The sequence below is a fragment of the Budorcas taxicolor genome, chromosome 14, assembly GCF_023091745.1.
Source record: "Budorcas taxicolor isolate Tak-1 chromosome 14, Takin1.1, whole genome shotgun sequence".
Taxonomy (NCBI): Eukaryota; Metazoa; Chordata; class Mammalia; order Artiodactyla; family Bovidae; genus Budorcas; species Budorcas taxicolor.
In genome coordinates, this window is record NC_068923.1 from 94,444,693 (window position 1) to 94,469,515 (window position 24,823).

At 51.5% G+C, this 24,823-nt stretch overlaps 1 protein-coding gene across 1 annotated transcript in view; it reads left to right on the forward strand.

Moving 5' to 3' along the window:
• The first annotated feature begins 10,447 nt into the window (after positions 1-10,447).
• Positions 10,448-24,823, forward strand: part of COL14A1 (collagen type XIV alpha 1 chain) — a 226,611-nt gene continuing 212,235 nt past the window's right edge. The window contains exons 1-2 of the mRNA XM_052651718.1: positions 10,448-10,540; positions 24,267-24,392. Coding sequence (XP_052507678.1) covers positions 24,284-24,392 — 109 coding nt within the window. The 5' untranslated portion in view covers positions 10,448-10,540; positions 24,267-24,283. The remainder of the gene's footprint in view (positions 10,541-24,266; positions 24,393-24,823) is intronic.

The window sequence follows — 24,823 nt, forward strand, 5'->3', positions numbered from 1 at the left end:
GACTCAGAAAAACAGAATCCAGCGCAGCAACACGGCGTGAGATTATAGACTCTGCAGGCCATGCTAGCCTGCGCGCTTCCAGGGGTAAGACACTCAAGCTATTAGAGGGACTGCCCGGGCGGCCTAGTGGTTGAGGCTTTGCTTTCCAATGCGGGCGGTTACAGGTTCAGTCCATGCTCAGCAAGTTAAGATCCTACATGCCTCGCCGCCAAAACACTCAAAAACATCAAAAGAGAAGCAATATTGTGACAAATTTAAAAAAACACTTTAAAAATGGTCCACATCAAAAAGTCTAAATAAATAAATGATGCTATTAGAGTTCAATCCGAGTCGCTCACCCCCACTGCTCATCAATGTGCGCGGCTGATGGAGACAAGAAAAAAGTACTTATCACACATTAGCCAAAAAGTCGTATCTTTTCCTCATTATTTTGTGGACACTTCAGACTCACTTTTTTGCAAATCCTTATATAGTTAATTTCTGGTGTATTTTATCTGTGCCATTTCACGTGAGTACATTTTAAATGCACACACATATATGTATTAGGCCTTTGTTATACAAAGGATGGAATGAAAAGAGTGGCGGGTACAAAGCGGTGCCTGGCACAGAGAGAACCCACTGGGGGCCTGACACTCTTCTGGAGGGCTTAATGGGTTCATTAGGCTGGATGAACTAATTCACTTAATAGTCACAACATGCCCATGAGCTAGGTGCGCTCACCATCCCCATTTCACAAATTAGGGACCAGGAACAAAGAGACTCAGCAACTTGTGCAAGGTTAGTGATCGTGCCAAGCCTCTGCCGGAGCCCCTGCCCTTGACCACTATCCTGCCTCCAAAGAAGCGTGCGTTTCACCCTGGGCAGGGAGGAAGGAAATGTGTTCGATATCGACCAGGGTTGACAGCCATAAAAGAGCCTTCTCAGAGTGATATTCGACTGTTTTTCTGGCGAAAGTAGAAACAGTCACTTTAAGAGCCCAAAGGAGGGGAAGACAGTTCTGCCTGAGACGCAACTGAGCAAAAACGTCGAGAGCGGCTCCTTCGTTGCGACAGCGATGCTGGAAGCTGGAAATCCAGGTGTCATACCTTCAGAGTTCTGACAGGAAATAATTTCTAGGGTAGAATTCTTTTTTTTTAAGTTTATTGGAAAATATATTTTTTATTTCGCTGCACAACGTGGTCTCAGCAGTGCACAGGCCGGCTGTGGCCCAGCGACTCTGCACACTCAGGCTGAGTGGCTGCCCTGCACAGGCTCACTTGCCCTGCCGCGGGTGGGGTCCCAGTGACCTGATCACGGATTGAACCTGCAAACCTTTGCATTACAAGGCAGATGTTTAACCAATTCTCAACCACTAGACCACCAGCAAAGCCGTAAGCTAGAACTGTATGCACAGCCAAACGAGGAAAAGAAATTTGAGCACAAGGACATACAAGGTCTCAGAAATGTATCTCCCACCTTCCCCCATGCCCCTGTCTTAGGATATCACTAGAGAATGGCCTTCTTCACATGAGGGAATATTTATCCTCATCTCCCTATTTATATGAGATGATGAATGTTCACTAAGCTTATTGTGGGAGTCATTTCATGATGTATGTAAGTCAAATAATTTACTGTGTGCCTTTAACTTTATGTCAATTATATCTCAATAAAACTGAAAGAAAAAAATTAAAACACTAGACAACAAAAAAGAGGGAGTAGAATTCAATCTCGGGAGAGGGACGAGATTGAGAACAGGATAGCCCGGAGAGGACCTCCCAGAGTAGTAACCAGGGGGGTAATCGCAATGCCGGTGTCCAGGCCAATCAAGCAGACGGGCGCAGCAGGACCCAGAGGCCAGCCGCCTGGAGCTGCCAGCACCGCGCCTGCTGCTCTTGAACCACTTTGTGTTTTAATTTTAAAAAGACTTCTGGTCGCGCCGGGTCTCCGTCGGTGTGTGCGGGCTTCCTCTGGTCGCCCTGGCGGGGCCGCGCTCCGCCGTGGCGCGTGAGCTTCTCATCACCGAGGCGCCTCCTCGCAGAGCAGGGGCGTTAGGCGCCCGCTTAGCCGCTCTGCAGCACGCGCGCCTTTCCAGCCGGAGGCCGAACCCGTGTCCCCTGCATCGGCGGGTAGGTTCCTACCCACTGCACCATGCGGGAAGTCCCGAACCATCTTTTAACCAAAGAAAACTCCCGGAGAAAGTGTCAACCCAAACGAGGGAATACACTGAGAAGGAGGAAGGTATACTCTCCAGGAAACAGGGACCCAGCCTTGGAGAGGGGAGGGAGGAAATCCAAGCTGGGCAAGAAAGCAAGACCAGGCTGACAACTGGGCGGGTCTGAAGGGAAGCCTGCTGAAGAAGGGACGTTTAAAAGCACTTAGCTGATGTCCGTGACTTACAGAACGCTGAGCTGAGATGCTATTGGAAGAGGCTGGAAGGAGTAACAGGAAGGAAAAGGCAGATAAAACAAAGGAAAAATCAAGACAACTACTAACTTCAGAGAAAACCTGAATGCAGAAGGGACAACGATCGCAATTCGTTATGAAGCTTTTAAAGGAACCCTTGCATAGTGTAGGGCTGGAAACATTGAAACGGAGTTAACCAAAAGATGTCATCCAACTGTCTTGGGAAGAGAAGAGAGGAGAGGGAGGTGGCGGCCTGCAAGAGCTGCATCCTCTTCAACCGTAGTAGGAAACACAGAAATAATGTCCAACACTGTTCATCAAACACACAGCAGTGTGTGTGCCATATTGAGAAGTCCAGAGATTTGAAAATGTCAGAGAGAAAACTGCTAAAAGACGCAAAAGTGATTGCCTCTGGCGAGCAACAGAATATTTTTTAACAAGTTTTAGTATTATTTAGAATTCCCAGGTGGCTCAATGGAAAAGAATCTGCCTGCCAATGCAGGCGATGCAAGGCACTCAGTCCCTGGGTGGGGAGCATCCCCTGGAGCAAGAAGCGGCAGCCCGCTCCGGTATCCTCGCTGGGAAAATCCCGTGGACAGACGAGCCTGCTGGGCTACAGTCCATGGGGCTGCAAAGAGCAGGACACGACTAAACATACACGTGTGGTTTAAAATTGCACATGAATTATTTTAGTGAGATTACGCTTAAAGCATTAAGCGTCCACGTGGGCTGTCTCAATGACTCCACGACTTAGTATCCAAATGACTCTCAGTAAAGCTGCTCCTTCCTTGGTGTTACTATTTTAGATGATATTGAATCTAGTAATATCTGCCCCTGATTCTTTCTGGGGATTTCATTCCCTGGGTCTCCATTTCTTCATGTGTAAAGTGATGTAATTACTGTGTGTGTGCACATGCGTGCGTATGCGTGCGGGCGTGCACACACGTGTGTGCATGCACATGGGTGCGTGTGCATGTTATGCGTGTGCGTGTGTCTGTGTGTGCGTGTGCACGCATGTGTTGCACGTGTGTGCACGTGTGGGTGGGTTGCGTGTTATGCGTGTGTGCATGTGTGTCTGTGTGCGTTATGTGCGTGCACGTGTGTGCGTGTGTGTGCACGCATGTGTGTGCACGTGCGTGTTGTGTGTGCGTGTTATGTGTGTGTGCGTGCCTGTGTGTGCATGTGGGTGTGTTGTGTGTTATGCATGTGCACGTGTGTGCGTGTGTGTGTCTGTGTGTGCGTGTGTGTGTGCATCTGTGTGATCTCTCGTGCCTGTTCCAGTCCTGTTCTGCTGTGAATTATGAATAGACCCTATTACGCAGCATGTGCATGCTGCCAGGTTGTTGTCCCCCCCCCCGCCAACGTGAGGAACTTGGGTGCTTCTAAAGTCCTGACTTTGATCTGGGCCATGGAGCCAAGAGATTGAGAAACGTCTCAGCCACTGGTACGAGACCACGAAGGGTGACTGTGAGAAGGGGGGTTACCAGAACCACGAAGGACACTGTGAGTTTGACCTCTGTGATGTTGCTGAGCTTCACTGGCGGCTCAGACTGGAAAATTGTCTGCTAGCAATGCTGGAGACCCGGGTTCAATCCCTGGATCGGGAAGATCCCCTGGAGAAGGAAAAGGCAACCCACTCCAGTACTCTTGCCTGGGGAATCCCATGGATGGAGGAACCTTGTAGGCTACAGCCCATAGGGTCACAAAGAGTTGGACATGACTGAGCGACTTCGCTTTTGCTTTCAGTGTACCTGAATGCCTTTTGTAAAGTGAAAATCCGGTACAAGCACAGGCTGTGTGTCTGGTATCGTTTGGAAAGGTGTCGATGCACTCTAGTGGGAGAAGCTCACTGGGAGTGAAGATGTTTGAATTCCAGGGCCGACTTTGCTAGTAATCCTCTGGGCAAGTTAGACAAGCTCTCATGTCTTTTATCTCAGGTTCGAGTTTGGTAAAATGAAGATTGACTTGGATTCTTCAGTTAGCAGTTAAAGAAATCAGATGTGGCAAAACTAGGGTAGCTCACAGAACGGAGACAAAGGAAGGACAGGAGCCAAAGATATTGCGGCGTTCTGGGCAGGGCTGATCTTCATCTGATGGAACAAGAGACCCAGGCAGAGCCCAACAGGAAGGGGAGCTAACAGCCACCCAGGAACCCAGCGGTGCGCGGGGCCCGACAGGGTGTCTCAACCTGTCCGGGCTACTGTGATGAAACTCCATAGTCTGAGGAGCGCACAAAGGACAGAAATGTATCTCTCACAGTTTTGGATCTCCAGTTTCCACCACGGAAGAGGGAAGGCTCGCCTGAGGTTCTGGTGAGAAGGGTTAGCGATCTCTCCAGGCAAGACCCTCAATCCTATTCACGATTCATGATAAACCCTCGTGAGGGAAGCAACCCCCCAGGCCCCACCTCCGAAAATGATCACCACTGGGAGGATTTCAACATATGGCTTTTAGGGAGACACAGACACCGCTTCAGCTGCTGGATCAAAGGGGACGCTGGGGCACTGACCCCAGAGCGGGTGGTGGAGAGAATATTCAGGGCTGTGTGCTCTGTCGATCAGTCCCGTCTGTCTCTCTGCGACCCCGTGGACTACAGCCCGCCAGGCTCCTCTGTCCATGGGATTTCCCAGGGAAGAACACTGGAGTGGGCTGCCATTCCCTCCTCCAGGGGACCTTCCCGACCAGGGATCAAACCCAGGTCTCTAATGCCTCCTGCCCTGCATGCATGCATGCTAAGTCGCTTCAGTCGTGTCCGACTCTGTGAGACCCCACAGACGGCAGCCCACCAGGCTCCTCTATCCCCGGGATTCTCCAGGCAAGAATACTCGAGTGGGTTGCCATTTCCTTCTCCACATCCAATATGGGGGAGGGGGCCAACTGTCCCCTCCTGCTCTGCAGGTGATTCTGTACCACCAAGCCGCCTAGAAAGTCTCATGGTTGTGGGGAGGCGATGGACAGTAAAGTATTTCAGCGTTTTAACAGCCAGTACAGCCGTACTGATGTGTTTCTGCTGATGTCTAGATATAAGGAGCTATTTATTGTTACTTAAGCTCAGTTTTCATTCCAATTCCAAAGAAAGGCAATGCCAAAGAATGCTCAAACTACCGCACAATTGCACTCATCTCACATGCTAGTAAAGTAATGCTCAACATTCTCCAAGCCAGGCTTCAGCAATACGTGAACCATGAACTTCCTGATGTTCAAGCTGGTTTTAGAAAAGGCAGAGGAACCAGAGATCAAATTGCCAACATCCGCTGGATCATGGAAAAAGCAAGAGAGTTCCAGAAAAACATCTATTTCTGCTTTATGGACTATGCCAAAGCCTTTGGCTGTGTGGATCACAATAAACTGGAAAATTCTGAAAGAGATGGGAATACCAGACCACCTGACCTGCCTCTTGAGAAACCTGTATGCAGGTCAGGAAGCAACAGTTAGAACTGGACATGGAACAACAGACTGGTTCCAAATAGGAAAAGGAGTATGTCAAGGCTGTATATTGTCACCCTGCTTATTTAATTTCTATGCAGAGTACATCATGAGAAACACTGGACTGGAAGAAACACAAGCTGGAATCAAGATTGCCGGGAGAAATATCAATCACCTCAGATATGCAGATGACACCACCCTTACGGCAGAAAGTGAAGAGGAGCTAAAAAGCCTCTTGATGAAAGTGAAAGAGGAGAGTGAAAAAGTTGGCTTAAAGCTCAAGATTCAGAACATGAAGATCATGGCATCTGGTCCCATCACTTCATGGGAAATAGATGGGGAAACAGTGGAAACAGTGTCAGACTTTATTTTTGGGGGTTCCAAAATCACTGAAGATGGTGACTGCAGCCATGAAATTAAAAGACGCTTACTCCTTGGAAAGAAAGTTATGACCAATCTAGATAGCATATTCAAAAGCAGAGACATTACTTTGCCGACTAAGGTCCGTCTAGTCAAGGCTATGGTTTTTCCAGTGGTCATGTATGGATGTGAGAGTTGGACTGTGAAGAAGGCTGAGCGCCGAAGAATTGATGCTTTTGTGGTGTTGGGGAAGACTCTTGAGAGTCCCTTGGACTGCAAGGAGATCCAACCAGTCCATCCTAAAGGAGATCAGTCCTGGGTGTTCATCGGAAGGACTGATGCTAAAGCTGAAACTCCAATACTTTGGCCACCTCATGCAGAGTTGACTCATTGGAAAAGACTGATGCTGGGAGGGATTGGGGGCAGGAGGAGAAGGGGACGACAGAGGATGCGATGGCTGGATGGCATCACAGACTCGATGGCCGTGAGTCTGAGTGAACTCTGGGAGCTGGCAATGGACAGGGAGACCGGGCGTGCTCCAGTTCATGGGTTGCAAAGAATCGGACACGACTGAGCAACCGAACTGAACTTAAGGTCTCATTGCTAGAATGCATCGAGATAAAAATTTAGCACTTTTGATTTATTTATTTTCTAATGGAAGGCTAACTGCTTTACAGAACTGTGTTGGTTTCTGCCAAATGTCACCGTGAGTCAGCCGCAGGTACACTATGTCCCCTCCCCCTTGAGCCCCCTCCCCCTCCCCTTAGCACTCCTTTCTCTCCTCCTCATCCTGTTGCTTTGTACTCATGTCTGAGGGGGAGAGCAGGTGGTTGGCCTGGTTTTCAGCTCTCGCCCACCTCGGCTGGAGGAGAACAGAGCCCTGAATGACAGCCCTCCACCACTGTGTCCAGCGGAGTGGAGGCGATTTCCTAAAAGCATCAGAGTTCTGCTCCTCTGTGGTGAGATGCCAAGTGTTTACCAGCTGGTGCTGCAGGGACATGAGGAAGCGTGGCAGCCCACTCCCACGGTCTTGTGTGGACTCCCATGGACAGAGGAGCCTGGCGGGCCACAGTCCACGGGGTCGCAAAGAGTTGGACACGACTAAGCAACTAAGCGAAGCACAGCACACTGCAGGGACGTCCATCAGCGAGAAGGTCCGTCAGCCCTTGGCCAGGAGGCAGGGTGCCTAAGGTTCTCCGCAGTGCTCTTGCAAGACCAGGAAAAATACTCGGAGTCCCAGGGGAGGGATATCAGCATGGAGGGTGGGGTGCGGGGTGGGGGGCCATGGTTATTGTTTATAGCGTGTTATCGATATTATCAGTTTGTACTTGCTACTGGCTGAGTAGGATCCTTCTGTAACCAAAATAAGGGGGAACGGATGGGCTGGGGGAAAAAAATCATAGGTGAGCACTACAGAGGGGTTGGAGTAGAACTGCCGGGAGTGAATGGCTTGCGAGTGTAGGAGGAGATGCGAGGCGGTCGTTTTGGTCTTCACCACGACTCGGCGATGGGAGGATGCTCCTGGAATCTGGTGCTGGAGTTAGGAGTAATAAATGTTCTGCCTCTGGGGCAGTCATGCTGACCCATCCAAAATGTCAAAGTGCCTCTATTGAGAAACCGCAGGACTCACCCATAGGGGCTGCTGATGAGAGGAGCCCCGAGTGCCCTGGACAGGAGGGAGACAGGGCGAGTTTGAGTGAGACAGTCGCCACTTGTCATTTAGGGAACTGGGTCCATAAACACATCTGTCATCTAATCTGCATGACTACTGCCTGAGAGGTAATTAGTGGCTCCCTTCTCATGCACAAGGAGTTAGGCTCAGAGAGGCCAAATAGCTTCACCAAAGTGAAACAAGCAAGGGGAAGAGTCTCTTCAAGTTAGGTGAGTTCAGAGTCTTCCTGCAGGGAGGGTTTCAGGGGACAGGGGAGAAAGGGGTAACAGGGTGTGCGTGGAGTCCTTTCAGGGAAAGTCACAGTCGCGACACCAGCCCAGGATGAGATTCTAAGAAGAGTTTAGAATCAATGACTGTGGAAGGTGGAATTTTCGTATGTCTTTAAAAAGGTCTCAGCTATTCACGTATTCTTTCAGAGGCATTTTTGTCTTCTTCTTTAGATTGAGAGAGGAGACCACTAGTGGGGTCTTCTGGGATATTTCTCTGATTGAGTTTTCAGTATTCTTCCAAGTTCTGAGAAAAGACCTCAAGATAAATGCTGAATAAATGCTCTCTTGAAAGGGCTGGAAATTCACACACGACTGCAATTAAGTGGAAAACTGATTAAAATCAGCCATTCTGATTCAAGAGTAACTGAAGTTTATGTAGTTACATTGAAGGTGAAATAAATGCAAATCAAAAGGTTAAAAGATGAAAGAAAGACGAGTTCGAATTTTTAAAAATAGCCTGATACATCATTGCAAAACAAAGTACCTTATCATATAAGATTTTTATGAAACTATTCTGCTCCTCTGCGTGGATTTTTGCACATATATTTTGCCTTTTAAATCATCAGAGAATTCCTCATCTCCTATACTTTTGAAATTATCTATAATTCCATCAGGAGCACTTTTCCTCCCCCTTTGTCTCAGACTTTATGCCAACACCCCACTACCTCCCCCAAGGGAATCGCAGGAAAGGGAAACTCACACCGACAACCTGTATCTTGGTAAGAATGAAGGACCCAGAGCAGACGTTATTAGTGAAAAAGGGGGGCGGAGTATGGAAGCTGCCGGCACTGCTCGCGGCAGGGCGGGGAGAGACGAAGTTCTGACTCGGGTGGGGTAAGTGCGGGGTTGCAGCACATCCGGGTCCCGCGCGTTCGTCCATCTGTCTTTCCAGCCCCGCTCTGTCGCGACCCCCGGCGTAGGCAGCAGGTGGCGCCCGCACCCCCGCCGCGGAGCGGACGGGACCCAGGGTTCAGACCAGACCCCGTTTCGATAAAAACGTGCGCTGCGAACCGGGTTTAGCCAGGGCGCCAAGCGGTCCGTCGGCCGGGCCCCGATGGGTTTGCAGAAGGACCGACAGACGCGGGGCGGCCGTGCGGGCTGGGCCCCTTTGCGCTCCAACCGCAGGGCCGGCGGGGGCGGCGGGGGGCGCCGAGGGGGCGCGGATGCGGCAGAGTCGGGGGGCGCGCGGCGCGGGGCGGGGGGCGCCGAGGGGCGCGGATGCGGCAGAGTCGCGGGCCGCGCGGCGCGGGGCGGGGGAAGGCTGGGAAAGCCGCAGGCCCTCCTGGAAGTGAGGCGCGCGGTCGCAGCCCCTTCCCCGTCTCGGGGGCGGGCTCCGGGCATTTCACAGCACCGCCCCCTTGCTGCCCTTGCTGCCTTTCCGGTTTTCCGAGGCGAGAGCGTGCCTTTCTCACCGAAGGGGCGTCTTGAGGGATTCTCGGTGTGTAACTCCCTCCCGGCAAGTGCGCGCACCAGCCGCGGGAGGGCGGGGGGCTCCTGGTTCGGTTAAAGAATGGGTGATGCTGACGCCTTTCCCGGGGACCCCGCCACGGCCCGGGGGTTGAGGGTGGGGCGGAGACCCGGAGCCTCCAGTGCTTCACGGCCGGGCAGGGCCTCGGGGCGGCCCGGACCAGAACCGCCGCGGGGTTCGGGGGACTCAGCCCCGGCCTCGGGATCTCGGTCAGGGGGCCTGCGCCCGGGGGCCCCGCCGACGCCCGTCCCTTCAAACGCACGGAAGCGCCTGGGAGCGCTCCCGGGCGGTGCGCCGGCTCCCGCCCAAGCGTCGCTGCCCTACTTCTGGGAGAGGGAGACGGGGTCCCCTCTTTTGTTTTTTGGGGTCGTGCCGCAGAGCGCGCGCGGTCTCAGTTCCCGGGCCAGGGCTGGAACCCGCGCCCCTGGCAGGAGAAGCCTGGAGTCTTAGCAGCGGGCGGCCGAGCAGTCCCAGCCGACGGGGCTCCTAGGGCTGCGGAGGCCGGCACGCGGCACCTGCACACGGACACTGACCTGGCGAGGCCGCCCGCCGGCCTCGGTGCGCGGGGACGGCCCGAGCGGCCCTTCCCTGGCCCCAGGCTCGCGGCCGCGGCGCTGGGCGGCCCCCGGGCGTGTCCGGGGCGGCGGGAGGAGGGGGGAGTCGTCGGGGACTGGGGGCGCTGCCCGGGGCCCAGCCTGCCTCCCCCCGCCCCCGCCGCCGCCTCCCGCTGCATAAGCGGCCGCCAGCGCGCCGCCCTCCGCTCTTATCTGATCCCGGGCGCCCCGCCGGAGGGAGCGCCGGAGAGGAGGCGGCTCGGGGCGGGCAGGCGGGGGTGGAGCGGGGGCAGGCCAATTAAAGGGGCGCCGGGCGGGCAGCGCGCGGGAGAGCGGACTCGCGGCGGAACCGGGACGGGCCCCGGGCACCGAGAGCCACGCGGCCTGGGCTGGAGTCTCGCGGGCGCAGGTCAGTGCCAACCTCTGCTTCCCTCTAGTCGGCCTTGAGAGTCTGTTCCCGAGGGAGGGAAAGCGCCGGCGGCGAGCCCCCTGCGGACGCGGGGCGCCTCCAGGAACCTGCTCTCCGCGCGCCCGCGCTGCCCGCGGCGCCGAGGGACCGGAGGCGCGCCCGCCGCGTCCCGCACGCTCGCCCGGCAGCGAGGTCTGAGCGCTGAGCGGCACACGCCGGTGCTGCTCTCCCGAGCCTCCGCCCCGGGGCTGGCGGGCGGCGAGCGATCTGCGGGAAGGAGGGGGTTTGGCTTCCAGACGGTAGATGCCAGCATTTCCAAGCAGAAAGGGCCTCCCAAAGGCTACCGTTATGGTGAGAAAGGGGCTTAGGGATTGCTTTAGAGGACTGTGTGTTACAAACAGAAAGCACGCTGATGGCTCAGCGGGTAGAAAATCCGCCTGCAATGCAGGAGACACGGTCTCGATCCCTGGATCGGGAAGATCCCCTGGAGAAGGGAATGGCAACCCACTCCAGTATTCTTGCCGGGGAAACCCCGTGGACGGAGGAGCCTGGCGGGGCTACAGTCCATGGGGTCGCAAAGAGTCGGACACGACTGACGGCTAAGCACTCAGCACTCGAGGGTCAGTTGGGAGAACCGTCGATGGAGATCACGGGCTGCAAAACTCACCCAGACACCCGCGGGTGATTAGCGCTGGGCACCAGGTGCTAGCCGGGAAGAGGAGCAAGCCCGCAGCGCCGCAGGCTGTTGGCAGCAGCAGCGGCTCGTCCACGTCTGTGCGCCCGGAAACGCGGCTGCTTCGCGCGTTTGGCTTCGGTGTCTGGACCCAGGAGGTCGCGGCTTTAAGGTGCACCGCCAGTCTGCGGCGCTGGAGGGCCTTCTCCTCCCGGGCTTCCCAACCCCTCGCCCCCTTTCACCCCTCGGAGCTGCTCGCTGCCTCAGGCCCTCTAGTGCGCGCGGCTGGGGGGAGGCGAACCTCCGCGCCAGCTGGGATTTGGCGGGCCACTCGCAACGGCAGCTAAAGAGCCCGCCTGCGTTGCGGGAGACCCTGGTTCCATTCCTGGGTGGGGAAGATGCCCTGGAGAAGGGATAGGCTCCTCGCCCCAGTATTCTTGGGCTTCCCTGGTGGCTCAGCCGGTAAAGAATCTGCCCGAAATGCGGGAGACCTGGGTTCGATCCCTGGGTCGGGAAGATGCCCTGGCGGAGGGAACGGCTACCCACTCCAGCATTCCTGCCTGGAGATCCCATGGACAGAGGAGCTGGCGGGCTACAGTCCACGGGGTCGCACAGGGTCGACTGAGCGACTAAGCGCACAGCAGAGGCTAGACAGGGTTAGCTCCCCGCGGGAGGGGCGGCGTTGTGCCCTGCGGCGGCCTCGGTCCTAACAAGGGTCTGAGCGCTGCCTGCCGTAATTGCAGCCACGGGCACTCTCGCCTAGGAGCTGGGGGCTTGCGTCCTGTTCGGGACGCGCCCTGTGGCCCGGAGCTCGGGGACCCGGAGTAGCCCGCTCTGCTGTCCCCAGGGCGGGTGTTCACGGGGGGCTGTCGTGCTGCGCTCGGGGACCTGGACCCCACGCCTCCGCTGACCCCGGGACGCCGGGTGCAGCCGCACTCAGAGCCTCTTTTCCTCTGCGAGTTTTGGATTGCCTTCTGGAAATTTTGGAGTGTCAGCTGCCTGCAGCAGCAGAAGGGGGTGGGGGAGGGCAAAACCCTAAAAATATGCGGATGTTTGGTGGCCCTGTGGGGAGCAGAATTGGGAAAGAGTTTTCCTGAAACTCTCCCCCTAAAGGCTCCAGAGCTCCTCAGCTACAGAGGGTTAGCAGCCCTTCCTGGCTGTCGGTGTGGTAAGGAGGCCCCAGCACCTAGCACAGAGGCGAAGCTGGATGCAGGGAGGGGAGTAATGCTGCGTTTCTGACGAGGTGGTCTGCTCTGCCCGCAGCTATCACTGGGAAATGTGGTCTGAGTGAGTCAGTGAATGCATGGATAACACTTGCACTTTGGGTTGTTTCATGAGAGCAACTTGCAAGGATTCCCTTTGAACCTGGTCCCAAGGGTGTGGTTACTGTAAGACAGACTTCAGGGAAGCGTGTTTTAAAAAAGCAACTGTATCGAGTTATAATTCATATACCGCGCGTGTGCAATTCAGTGGTTTTCGTGTATTCATGGAGTTGTGCCACTGTCCCCACAGTCAATTTTAGAACGTTGTATCACTCCCCCCTCAAAAAAATTCTGTACCTATCAGCAGTATAATTCTCATTTTTCCCCAACCAAGCCATACCCGCCCCCCCCCACACCCTTGGCAACTGCTCATCGACTTTCTGCTGACGTTTCATATAAGCGGAAGCATGCAGTGTGTGTGGGCCTTCGTGACTGGCGTCTTTCACCTCGTGAGGTGTTTTCCAGGCTTACCCATTATGCACAGGACGCTCTATCCTAAGCACTGGGTGTCCCTCCCTCTGCCTGGGGGCCCTGAGCCAGGTGAGACCTGGACCTCCACAGCTTCCCTGACCTCCTGGGGGTCCCTTTGAAAGGACAGAAGCCTCCCTGGTGGGGCCTCTCAGTGACTCCCTGGGAAGGACTCCGTGGAGCCCGTCAGAATTCCTGGAGCAGTTCTGGGCAGGTCCCAAACTTAGGATGGATGGGAGGAGTCCTTTGGCGTAGATCCTGCTGCTAACGGTCCAGCTGTGGATTTCAGAGAGCTCTTGGGGCCTCCTTCCACGCAAATCTTGGGTTTGGGAGTCCACCAGGGCTGGCTTTAAAGGATGGAGTGAGCAAACGGGTCTGATTGGAAGGGCATGGAGCCAGCTTCAGCCCAGCAAGAAAAGTCTCCTTGGGGTAGACGCCCTTTGACTCTAAAATCCTTCCTCGAGTCACCTAGTAAAACACAGAGAGCTTTTGCCTGTTTTAAGCTGGGAGTCTGCAGTTCGTGACTCAATGAGCCACATATTTGCTGTCATTTTAATCCAAGCTCAACCAAATGACTGCTGTTTGCCCAGCCTGTGGAGTGTAGCCCAAGGTTCCTTGCAGGGATGAGGGCCTTCCTGTATGCTGCAGGCTGGGGTGGTGGTGTTTGAGCACCGCTGAGCTAACATTATCCGGGATTATGAGATGTGTAGACAGCAAATGGTAAAGGGCCGGAGGAGGGGCGGGGGCCGGGGGGCGGGGAGAGGAGGGAAACTGAGGGCCAGGCCGGGAATTAGCTGCCTCTTGAGCAGCTTTGCTCCGCGGGCGAAGGCTGTCAGGGAGGTCTCCCCTTGCGTCTCCTCTCCTGTAACTGAAAAAACCCGCAGTGCAGAGCTCTGCCACTCTTCTCTGTAGAGGGGGCCTTGTGAAGAGCGGGCCTCATCCTGGTCTCCTGGCGCCGTGGGTGTGTGTGCGGTGGAGACTGGCGTGTATTTTGAGTCCCTGCCTGGGTCCCTGCCCTGTTCTCTCTCAGAAACACATGCAAGTCTCCCAATTCCTCGTGGACGTAAATGTTGCCCTTCTTTTAAAGATAAGATCACTGAGATATAAACTACCAGCCTGGGGTCCCAGAGCCAGCAAGTGGCAGAATCGGGATTAAAGAAACGTCCGCGTGAGACGGGGGCCCTGCCCGCTGGGGCGCGGAGGGGGCGGAGCCGGGGCGCCGGGGGCGGGCAGAGGGCGTGGCCTCCGGGCCCTGCCCGCCCCCGCGCCGTCTCTGGGCTTCGCGGGTTTCCCCTCCAGGAAGCAGGGTGACGACCGAGCGCCTGCAGGGTCGCTCCCAGGCCTGCACTGACCCCGTGCAGACTGCGCGGCAGCGCTGGGTTCTCTGCTCTCCTGCTTCTTTCTCCTTCTCGTCACCTTTTCCCCCTTCTTCCTGCTTTTCCTCTTCTCTCTCTGTTCCCTGTTTTTTGAGGGGATTCTGACGAGGAAGGCTACAGGAAATTCTGACAGCTTTTAAAGTCAGGGCTTAGAGTCTAGACTGCATTTCTTCACGGTAAATTTTTTATTTAATTTTCATCTTATACTTCAAGGTCATTTTTTGAAATCAGTGCTCTTGATGAATTTTTCTGCCAGTGGGCCTTTGTGGGAACTCAAGGCAAGGGTCCCTGACTTCTAATTTTAGGGAGCTGTGTTCGGTTCTCCCTTTCCCCGCCCCCCCACCACACACAAACAGAGGTAAGCTGAGTTGTGAAAACTGATCCAGAGAGAGGCTAGGTTTTGCTGAGCTCATCCATGTCACAAGTCGTGTCTGTAGCTAGGAGTACTTGGCCGGGCCGGGGCGGGCCGGGCTGGGGCGGGGTGGGGCGGTCTTCTATTCAATGAAGGTTTACTCCTGGATGGCTTTCTATCTGCTTTTGCAAAGGGGAACATGCTGAACTGATATTAAAAAGCCGTATTCTATTGAGGTTTAGAATGGAAAATAAAGATTGCTGCTGTAGAAAACCCAGGAGCAGCATCTGGCCAGACTTGGAAGGTCAGGGAAGCCTTCCTAAGGGTGAGATGCTGTCCTGGGTGTGCAGCTAGCCTCTGGGATGCTTGCAGATACGGACTTCAGGTAAAAGTGATTCCCATTTCTTTGACCACGAAGCTCTGTCAGTCCTTAACAAACAATGACAACAACAAAAGCCAAGTACTGGAACATTCCTGAATCAAGGAGCTGTCGCTGCAGTTTGCCGTGCTTTGGGGACGGCTCTTCCATCACGTAGGATTCGCAGCAGCCCAGGTTGAGGCTGAGCAGCTACACTTCTGAGGGTGACCTGCAGTCAGGTCCCTCGCACTGGGGATTCTCTGCTGGCTCACTGCTTGCAGCACAGGGACACAGGAGGCGAGGGGTCGCTCCCCGGGCCAGGAAGGGCCTTCAGTAGGAAATGGTAACCCGCTCCAGGATTCTCACTGGGAAAATCCCACGGACAGAGGAGCCTGGCGGGGTCCGTGGGGTCGCAAAGTATCGGACACATCTGTCGCAACTGAGCACGTGCACACACACACACACGCCCACACACACACCCACATATACACACCACACACCCACCCACACACACCCACACACACCCCCCCACACACACACACCCTACACACCCCACACCCCCGCACACATACACCCCCACACACACCCCCACACACCCACACCCACCCACATACACACACCACACATACCCCCACACACACACCTACACACACACCCCCCACACACACCCACACCCCCACACACCCCCCACACATACCCACACACCCCCAAACACACCCACACACCCACACATACACCCACACACCCACACCCCACACACACACTCCACACACACACCCCCACACACACTCCACACATACACACCCACACACACCCACACCCCCACACACACCCACATACACCCACACCCACCCACACCCACCCACATCCACCCACCCCCACACCCACACACCCACCCCCACCTCCCCATCCCCACCCCCACACCCCTGCACCCCCACCCCACCCCACCCCACCCACATCCACCCACACCCACCCACACCCACACCCACCCACACCCCCACACCCACCCACCCACACCCACCCACACCCCCACACCCCCCCCTTTGCATTTGAGCCATTCACTGGGCTGCTCTGATCCTACATAAGGTCTCTCTGGGATTTAGAAGGAGGTCCCTTGGGGTAGACTTTCTGGGAGGAGGCAGGGCACCGTGTCCCCTGGAGATCAGTTTTGCACACGAGGTGGAGAGAAGCCCCCTACCTCCCAGTGCTGCTCGGCCTCTTCCGGGTGCAGGGCTGGAGAGAAGGCCCCTGGCTCCCCAGCGCTCCTTGGCCTCGGCCGGGTGCAGGGCTGGAGAGAAGGCCCCTGGCTCCCCAGTGCTCCTCGGCCTCGGCTGCAGGGCGTGCGGTGCGCTGGCTCTGCGCGCTTCAGCCCTGCCCACTCAGTCACTGATCACGCGATCAGTACCTACCGATGGGCTGTACTGCACTTTGAACGTTGTGGAGTATGGGTTAAACTGCCCACCTACATGTCTTCCAGTACCCAAGACTCAGAAAGTAGAGTTACAGGGGCCGTGAAGTCAGCTGGAGAGTCGCAATGGGATAAGAAGCAAAGGCAATCTGTTGGAGACTGATCACCCTTTCTAAATATTTTTCACTTGTATTAATATTTTAAATAAGCAAATTTTAGCCTTGTTAATTTCCACTAATATTTGTTTCAGGTATCTTTGGTTTTTATGCTTATCTTTATTAATCCTTCAATTTAATTAGGGTTTATTTGCTCTTCTTTTTATGTCTCCTTTAAGTGAAAAAGTAGATCACTGATTTTTAAATCTTTCTTCTTTCTGATGTAAATATTTATCTCTAATTCTTAGGTTGCATCCCACAGATTTTCATGTGGAAAATCTTCTTACTTTTATTCCCATTCAACTATTTTTAAAATTTAACATTTCCATTGTGATTTCTCATTTGACCCATGGGTTAGTTAAAGCATGTTGCTTAGTTTCCATTTTGAGTTTGTAAAGATATATTATATTATTAATTTCTAATTTAACTCTGCTGTCGGAAAGCGCACTCTGCAAACTCTGAGTCTTTTGACGTTTATGAGCTCTCATTTTAGGGCCTACTCATTTCACAATGCCTACTTTGTAAGAAAAAATGTTAAAGACGTGTCCTGTAGTTATTGGATGTAGTGTTCAATAAATATCAATTAATAGTTGACAGAGTGGAATTATTATATTGTGTATATTTATTTATGATTGCTAAATTTTCTTGACTAGTGAAAGTGACAGTCGCTCAGTCGTGTCCGACTCTTTGCAACCCATGGACAATCATGGAATTCTCCAGGCCAGAATGCCGGAGTGGGGAGCCTTTCCCTTCTCCAGGGGATCTTCCAGACCCAGGAATTGAACCAGGGTCTCCTGCACTGCAGGCAGATTCTTTACTAACTGCGCTATCAGTTCAGTTCGGTTCAGTCTCTCAGCCGTGTCCGACTCTTTGCGACCCCATGACTGCAGCTCGCCACGCCTCCCTGTCCATCACCAACTCCCGGAGTCCACCCAAACCCATGTCCATCGAGTCGATGATGCCATCCAACCATTTCATCCTCTGTCGTCCCCTTCTCCTCCTGCCCTCAATCTTTCCCAGCATCAGGGTCTTTTCCAATAACTGAGCTGTCCAGGAAGCCCTAGTTGACGCTTTATTCTGAACTGTCCGGAACTCGAGGGGCGTGGGGTTTTTCGGATGCGTGTTGTCAGTCCACCCTACTTGCGGCGCCCTCTCTTCCGAGGCGCCCTTTCTCGAGTTTAGTCTCTGGCATTCCTGAACTCTTCTGCCCTTTGACACTTTATGCTAATAAGACTGTGGCTTTCCACTTGATTTCTAATCACAATGCCTGCACAGTGGGGAGTTCGCTCAGAGGAAGAAAGACAAGTCACCAAGCTAACAGTAACACAACTAGGGCTTTATTTCTAACTTAGAGCTGTTTTCTCCTGTGTCGTGAGGCTAACAGAAAAGAGTGACAAACACTGATTTCCTCCAGGGTCTGTTTCTAGGTAGACTTCCTAACTAATCTTGAAAAGCCTTTTGGTTAGTCTAGATGTGAGGAGGTTCTTTCTAGTGGTTCTTTCACTGGAGAGAAGAACGAAAACTAAGCAACGTCAGCACCCTGGGCTGTAACATCAGCCCTGTTCTTAGTCTTTGCTTTCTTATCTGCAGATCTGTAGACGCAGATCAACTGGCTGTAAAGCTCTCCCATAAAATGGGTCTCTCGTTGTTATCCAGTTGCTAAGTCGTGGCCAACTCTGCCACCCTGCGAACAGCAGCGGGCCAGGCTCCTCTGTCCTCTGCTCCTGGAGTTTGCTGTCTCCCAGAAGTTAAAATGGAAACTGAAGTGCTAATGTAGATCCAGGAAAGGGCTTCCCAGGTGGCTCCGTGGTAAAGAACCCACCTGCCGATGCAGGACACGAGGGTGTGACCCCTGGGTCAGGAAACCCCCCGGAAAAGGAAACAGCAACCCACTCCAGTATTCTTGCCTGGAGAATCCCATGGACAGAGGAGCCTGGCGGGCTGCAGTCCACGGGGTCATAATGAGCTGGACACGGGTTAGTGACTAAACCACAGAGTCCAGAAAGAGTTCGAAGATAAAGGTCATTTTGTTCAGTTCCCCTGCCACAAATCCAGGAATCCCTTCTGCAACATCTCTCACGGGTATAACGCAGCCAGCTTCTTTCTCAGACCTGCTAGTAAAAGGGCCAACGTGTCCCGAGTGTTGGAGCACGTTTCTGTCCAAATCCACGTCTGCATGGCTCCCTCTGTTGATTCTGGTGCTATTTGCAGAAGCTGCACAAAAAACTCTTGTTTTATCTTCCACGTGAAAGCCCTTCAAATATTTGAAGACATCTATTACGTGCTTCTGATTCTTATTTTTCCTGGGCTTAATTCCTGCTGAATCATTCCCATGTCTTTCAAATGTTCTTTGCATGGGCTTGTCAACCAGAACTGCTAAGTCTATGAATTATTCTTAAGTCAAAAATTCCAAGTCTTCTTATGGTTGATGATTTTGAACCTGTACAGAGCTGTCATCTGGACAAGGATGAAAAATGGATAGGAATGTTCTTAGAAAAGTTTAAAGTAGTTCAGCCACGCGGATAATGGTGCCTGTGTCCTTAACTGGATCTTCTGTCTTGGTCTAAACTTTTATACCAAGTTCGTCCCACAGCCTTCATGAGATGGGGTCTCTCATGAGCCTCTTCGTCCTTTAGTATCTGCCCAAGTAGTAAATTCACTGACGATTTAACTGCCTTTGCCTTACATTCTTTCAGCCTGTTGCTAGCATGCTGCTAGTTAGAACTTTTGGAGAGCTACCTGTGTTTCTAAGTACATTATTTACATCATCACAATCCTATAAGGTAGATGTTTGCTTGGTCATTTTACAGATAAAGAAACCAAGTCATGGAGTGGTTAAACTGGTTAGTCGGCAGCCCCTAGCCAGTTACTGGTGGATGCGTCTTCCTCGCGCCCAGATTTCTACTCATGGTTCCAGTCTGTGTTACCTCGGTTGTATTTCACACTTATTTCATTTAGTTCTGTAAATTTGCCTGTGGTCTTCTTTTTCAATAAAATTATAAGTGAGCTGACCCAGGGATCATATAGTAGGGAATTTTGCATCTCCCTTAGAGTAGAGTGGCCTGGTGGCTCAGAGGGTAAAGAATCCGCCTGCAGTGCGGGAGACCTGGGTTCCATCCCTGGGTCGGGAAGATCCTCTGGAGAAGGGAATGGCAGCCCACTCCAGTGCTCTTGCCTGGAGAATGCCGTGGGCAGCAGAGCCTGGCGGGCAGCAGAGCCTGGCGGGCTACAGTCCACAGGGTCTCAAAGAGCTGGACACGACTGAGGGGCTAACACGAGCAGAAAGCTAGTAGGACTCTCGGTAGTGACTGCTGGAATGAAAATTCTGAAGCTACAAACAACAGCCCCTCGCAGGGCCTGGTATCCCAGATGGCTGGCAGCAAGCTTCTGGCTTTCTCGTGTGTCAGTGCTGACTGAGTAGAGCGCTGTCCAAGCCTTGCGTGTGCGTGTGTGTGTGTGTGTGTGTAAGTCTATGTGTGTGTGCATGTGTGTGTATGTGAGTAGTTTACACAAACTTTAGGATAAATATTTTAAGGGATTTTGATAAAACTGGCTTGCATAAGGCCTCTGCTCCTTCTTAAACTTAATTGTATAAATAAGATTGGATAAGACAAACATATGAAGCAGAGGACGGGTCAGTTAGTCCTAATGGGGATAGTTTTAAGTTACTGATTGCATAATCCAGTAACAGTGTTTTGAGAAAACTTGTGCTAAACATTATCAACTTTCCCCAAACTGGGTTTATACCTTCTGTAGTAATACAGCTAAATGGCCATTTCTAACATGATGTTTTTAAGCCAAAAAAAAAAAAAAAAATTAAGGCGGCGTTATTTGTTTTGTGCAAGGTTTTAGGCAGTGTTTCAGCAAATTAGGCTTTGACATTTTAAAAATATCTCATAGCAGTTTAACAGAAATTGGAATTTTTTTCTCACCCCTATTTTACTGTCCAAATGAAAGACTTGGCATAAAACCTTGGGAAAATGAAAATTCCACTTCTCCCAATATGGTCTTACTTAATCTCACTTAAAATAAACAATAAGAAAGAAAGAATTTAAAGAAAAGCTATGGCTACAATTTTCTTTCTGTATAAATAATATGCAAGGAAGGACTGGAACTGAAGCTGAAGCCCCAGTACTTTGGCCACCTGATGAGCTGACTCATTGGAAAAGACCCTGATGCTGGGGAAGATTGAGGGCAAGAGGAGAAGGGGATGGCAGAGGATGAGATGGTTGGATGGTGTCACTGACTCAATGAACGTGAATTTCAGCAAACTCTGGGGGATGGTAAAGGACAGGGGAGCCTGGCGTGCTACAGTCCACGGGGTCACAGAGAGTCGCCAGTGTTTAGTGGCTGAACAACAGCAATAGTAAGTAGTTTTCAGAAAACAGTTGCCAAGTCAAGGGTAGCACCAGTTCATTGGTCTGTTTATTTATTTACATTGTGTGAAATGCAGGCCAGCTTCTAATGTGGCATGGTAAGCATTGCTTCACAATGCCTGGACTGCACTGGACTGCAGCGCTCTGATGAGAAGTGCTCTGGACTGCAGCTTGGAAAAGGACTTCCTGTCCTGTGTTAGCATAGTATTGCAGGATGCCTGAGAAAGTCCCCGCTCTTAAAGGGCAGGCAGAAAGGCAAGCTGCTTGCTCACCTCTCTCTTTGCCACGTTCTCGTTGAGCCTTGTGGGTATCATATTTGGGGAACAAAACCTTAGAGCATCTGTTTTGGGTTGAGAGTGATTCCACTGCTGCAGCTTTCCTTTGGGGGGCGTGGTCTTGGCCCTGATGGAGCTGATGCCTGCTCCTATACCTGTTCAGACCCCCATATTCAGGCCTTCTGTCTACAGAAACGTCACTCACAGCCCTCTGGAGTGCGTGCGTGCCAAGTCACTTCAGTTGTGTCCGACTCTGTGACTCCGTGGACTCTAGCCCGCCAGGCTCCTCTGTCCAGGTTCTCCAGGCAAGAACACTGGGGCGGGTTGCCATGCCCTCCTCCAGGGGGTCTTCCCCACCCAGGGACTGAGCCCGGGTCTGCGGCACTGCAGGGGGACTCTTTACCTCTAGCACTGCCTGGGGAGTCCCACGACCCCTGGGATGACCCACCTCATCTTGTTCTACCTGCCTAGGCAGCATTAGAGGTCTCGATGACTCGGGGCCTTTCTCGCTGTGTTTAATTTGGATTCTCCATTTGTCCCATTTCTTCTGTGCTCTGACAAATAGTTGGTTCACTAATCTGTAACAAATTAATAATAAATTCATCCAGGCTCAAAAGCCATATATATTATATATAAAATAGCCACTCAATATGTTGCCCATTCCATTAGGAATTTTAAGGGGCTTCCTGTATATGAATGTCTTAATTTAAAATATTCTTTAGTAATTAGCATTTTGGAAGTCTGGTAGGCGGGTTGGGGGAGATATTTTTTGCACCTCTAAATATAAACGAGTATATTCTTTAATTTTTTTTATTATAGGACCTTAACGTGATTATTTATGTGATTATTAAAGCATGTGTATCTTCCTTTAGTTGCAACACAAAAGAGTTGCATGCTAGACTGTCACTGGATATTATAAAAAGTAGTCGCCAAGAAAAATTTTTTATGAATGATTACTTGAAGGAATATAGTTATTTCTTCGGATATACTGTGTTACCCTAGAATAAAACCAGATCAAGTTTAAGTGCATGAATCATCTGAAATCATATGGTTTTGAAGGTTCATAGAGTTATCTTTTGCTACATTCACTGAAATAACTCTTGTGTTAAAAAGGCAATTAAAGCTTGTATGTGGCTGCCCAAGAATATCCAGAGGAAAATTAATGGCCTCAAGTAAAGAATATTGCATTAAGGACTAAATAAAGAAAAAGAACAACAAAACAACAAAAAACAAGAGCAGAAAAGCAAAGAAAAGTACAGAACTAATACTGCAATTAAAAAAAAGCTATCCTCAGAAAATCATAATCTGGACAAATATTCAGCTTGTCTGTTCTGGAGAGAAAGAGAAAGGTAGGAGAACGCCGGTTTGATGCTGAGAGTGGGACCTGCCCAAGCGGCTCAGCTGCAAAGGGTCGGCTTGCAGTGCAGGAAACGCGCTTCAATCCCTGGGTTTGGAAGATCCCCTCGAGAAGGAATTGGCAACCCATTCTAGTATTCTTGCCTGGGAAATCCCATATTCAGAGGAGTTGGTGGGGTACAGTCCGAGGGATCACAAAGAGATCACACGACTTAGCAACAACAGTAAATGGAGCTATAACCAGAAAATATGTTGTCGATTGAGAGATCACACAACTCTGTGCTAATAAATGTGAAAACCAAAATGAAAAGATCAGGGGCGGGATGGGGAGGGAGGTGGGAGGGAGGTTTCAGAGGGAGGGGACATATGTATATCTGGGGCTGATTCGTGTTGATGTTTGGCAGAAACCAACACAATTCTGTAAAGCAATTATCCTTCAATTAAAAAATAAATTTAAAATTAAAAAAAAATTAGAAGGATAACTTCATGGGAAAATATCCAGACTAGAAAACCAAGAAGGAAATAAGCTAAGTAGATTTATAAATAAGACAAAAGTTGTGTAGGAAATAGCCTCCAAAAGGGAATAGGCTCATACGATTTTCTGTCTCAAATTATTCTTTGGCTTTTAAAGAGTATGTAATTCTCATGGTACTGAAGCTATTGCAGAACAATGAAAATACAGAAAACTTTCTAACATTTTTAGAAATGAAGCTAGAATGACCTTGACACCAGAGCTTTTAAGAAATGAATACTCTCAGTCAATTTGGGTTATTAACATAGACCTAGAAGAAAACAGTTATACAAAATTGACATGACATAAAAGCAGTAACACGCAGATACAAGAAAGACAAGTTAGCTTGGGCGGAGGGTTCCCTGAGGGCTCTTTAGACCCTAAAAAGTGTCTGAGTAGCAGATGCTAAAGGGACTCTTGGGTAATCCAGTGAGTTGCAGAGACAGTCCAGGATTGCAAAAATTCAGGCCTGGGGGCACTGTGAAGGCTTGCTCGCAGACCCCAGACGGACAGAACCTCGGAGGCCCTCGGACACGTCATTGCCCAGGTCTTGCCTCACAGAGCCCTGACTCTTCCATCTCTAAGGCCTTGACGGGTGTCAGTCTTACAGGAACTTTGGAAGAGCAAGCAGAGGGCTGCATTCCACGCGAAGGCACGGTGCTCCAAGGCCTTCCCACCCGCTAGACCTGCCTCTGTGAGTTATGGGACCCTCCCAGAGGGACCCTGTGTGGGTTCCTGCGCAGGGCGGAGTCCTGCTGAGAGGCTGCTAAAGAGGCCCCAGGCATCTCCTTCTTCAGTGAGCGCCGGGTAGAAGGACCACCGAAGAATTCCCTGCGGGGAGGACTCAGAAGCAGGCACCGCGGCAGCGGCCTCCAGAGTGCGCGGCTAGCTGCCCCAGCATCCGCGCCGGATCCCGATCGCTCCGCGTTAGTGAAACAGGCGATGACGATGTATTGCCAATCATTCTCTGCCTTCGCAGCATCTTGTCAGAAATCTTCCTTATATTAGCTCATGTCTAGAGTGAAATATACAGTGCCCTAAGGGATGAGTTACCTCCTGAAGATACAAGCACATGTTGGCTTGTTTGCTGCCCCAGATGACTGCATATATTTTATTTTCAGCCTTCTCAAAATACCCCTGTGCTCTCTGTTTCTAGGACTGCTGTTACATCCCATGTGGAAAACAAGAAACAAAATGAAGATTTTTCACTGCAAGATGCAGTACTGGGTGTTTCCAGCATTTTTTGTGATTACTTATCTTTGCACCATTGTCCAGGGTCAAGGTACGGAAAACTTACTCATGGGGGTCTGGGAGTCTAGCCATGTTGGTTCTGATGATCGTTTTTTATTTTATTTGCCTTACTAGTGCTTCACGGGTTCAGCTGAGTTTTTAGGCAGGGTCACGTGTTGGCTTTTTCTCAGTTTTACCAGCTGTTTACATGGTAGGAATGTGGCACAATGTTGATGAAGTTACAGGTCACTAGTGGCTGAGCATATTAATTTTGCGGTAGATGGTTAAATAGCTCATGTTAATATGCTTCTGAAATGTCATGCAAATTTAATAACGAAAGTCAAATTTGCAAAATCAATTCTATTAATAAGGAGCTGTAAGGTGTGTGCCTGTGTGTCTCGATCATGCCTTGTCTCCTTAAAAGAGTGTCTACACAATATTCCTGCCACTTCATACCTGGTCCTTATTTTTACTCCTTTCTTT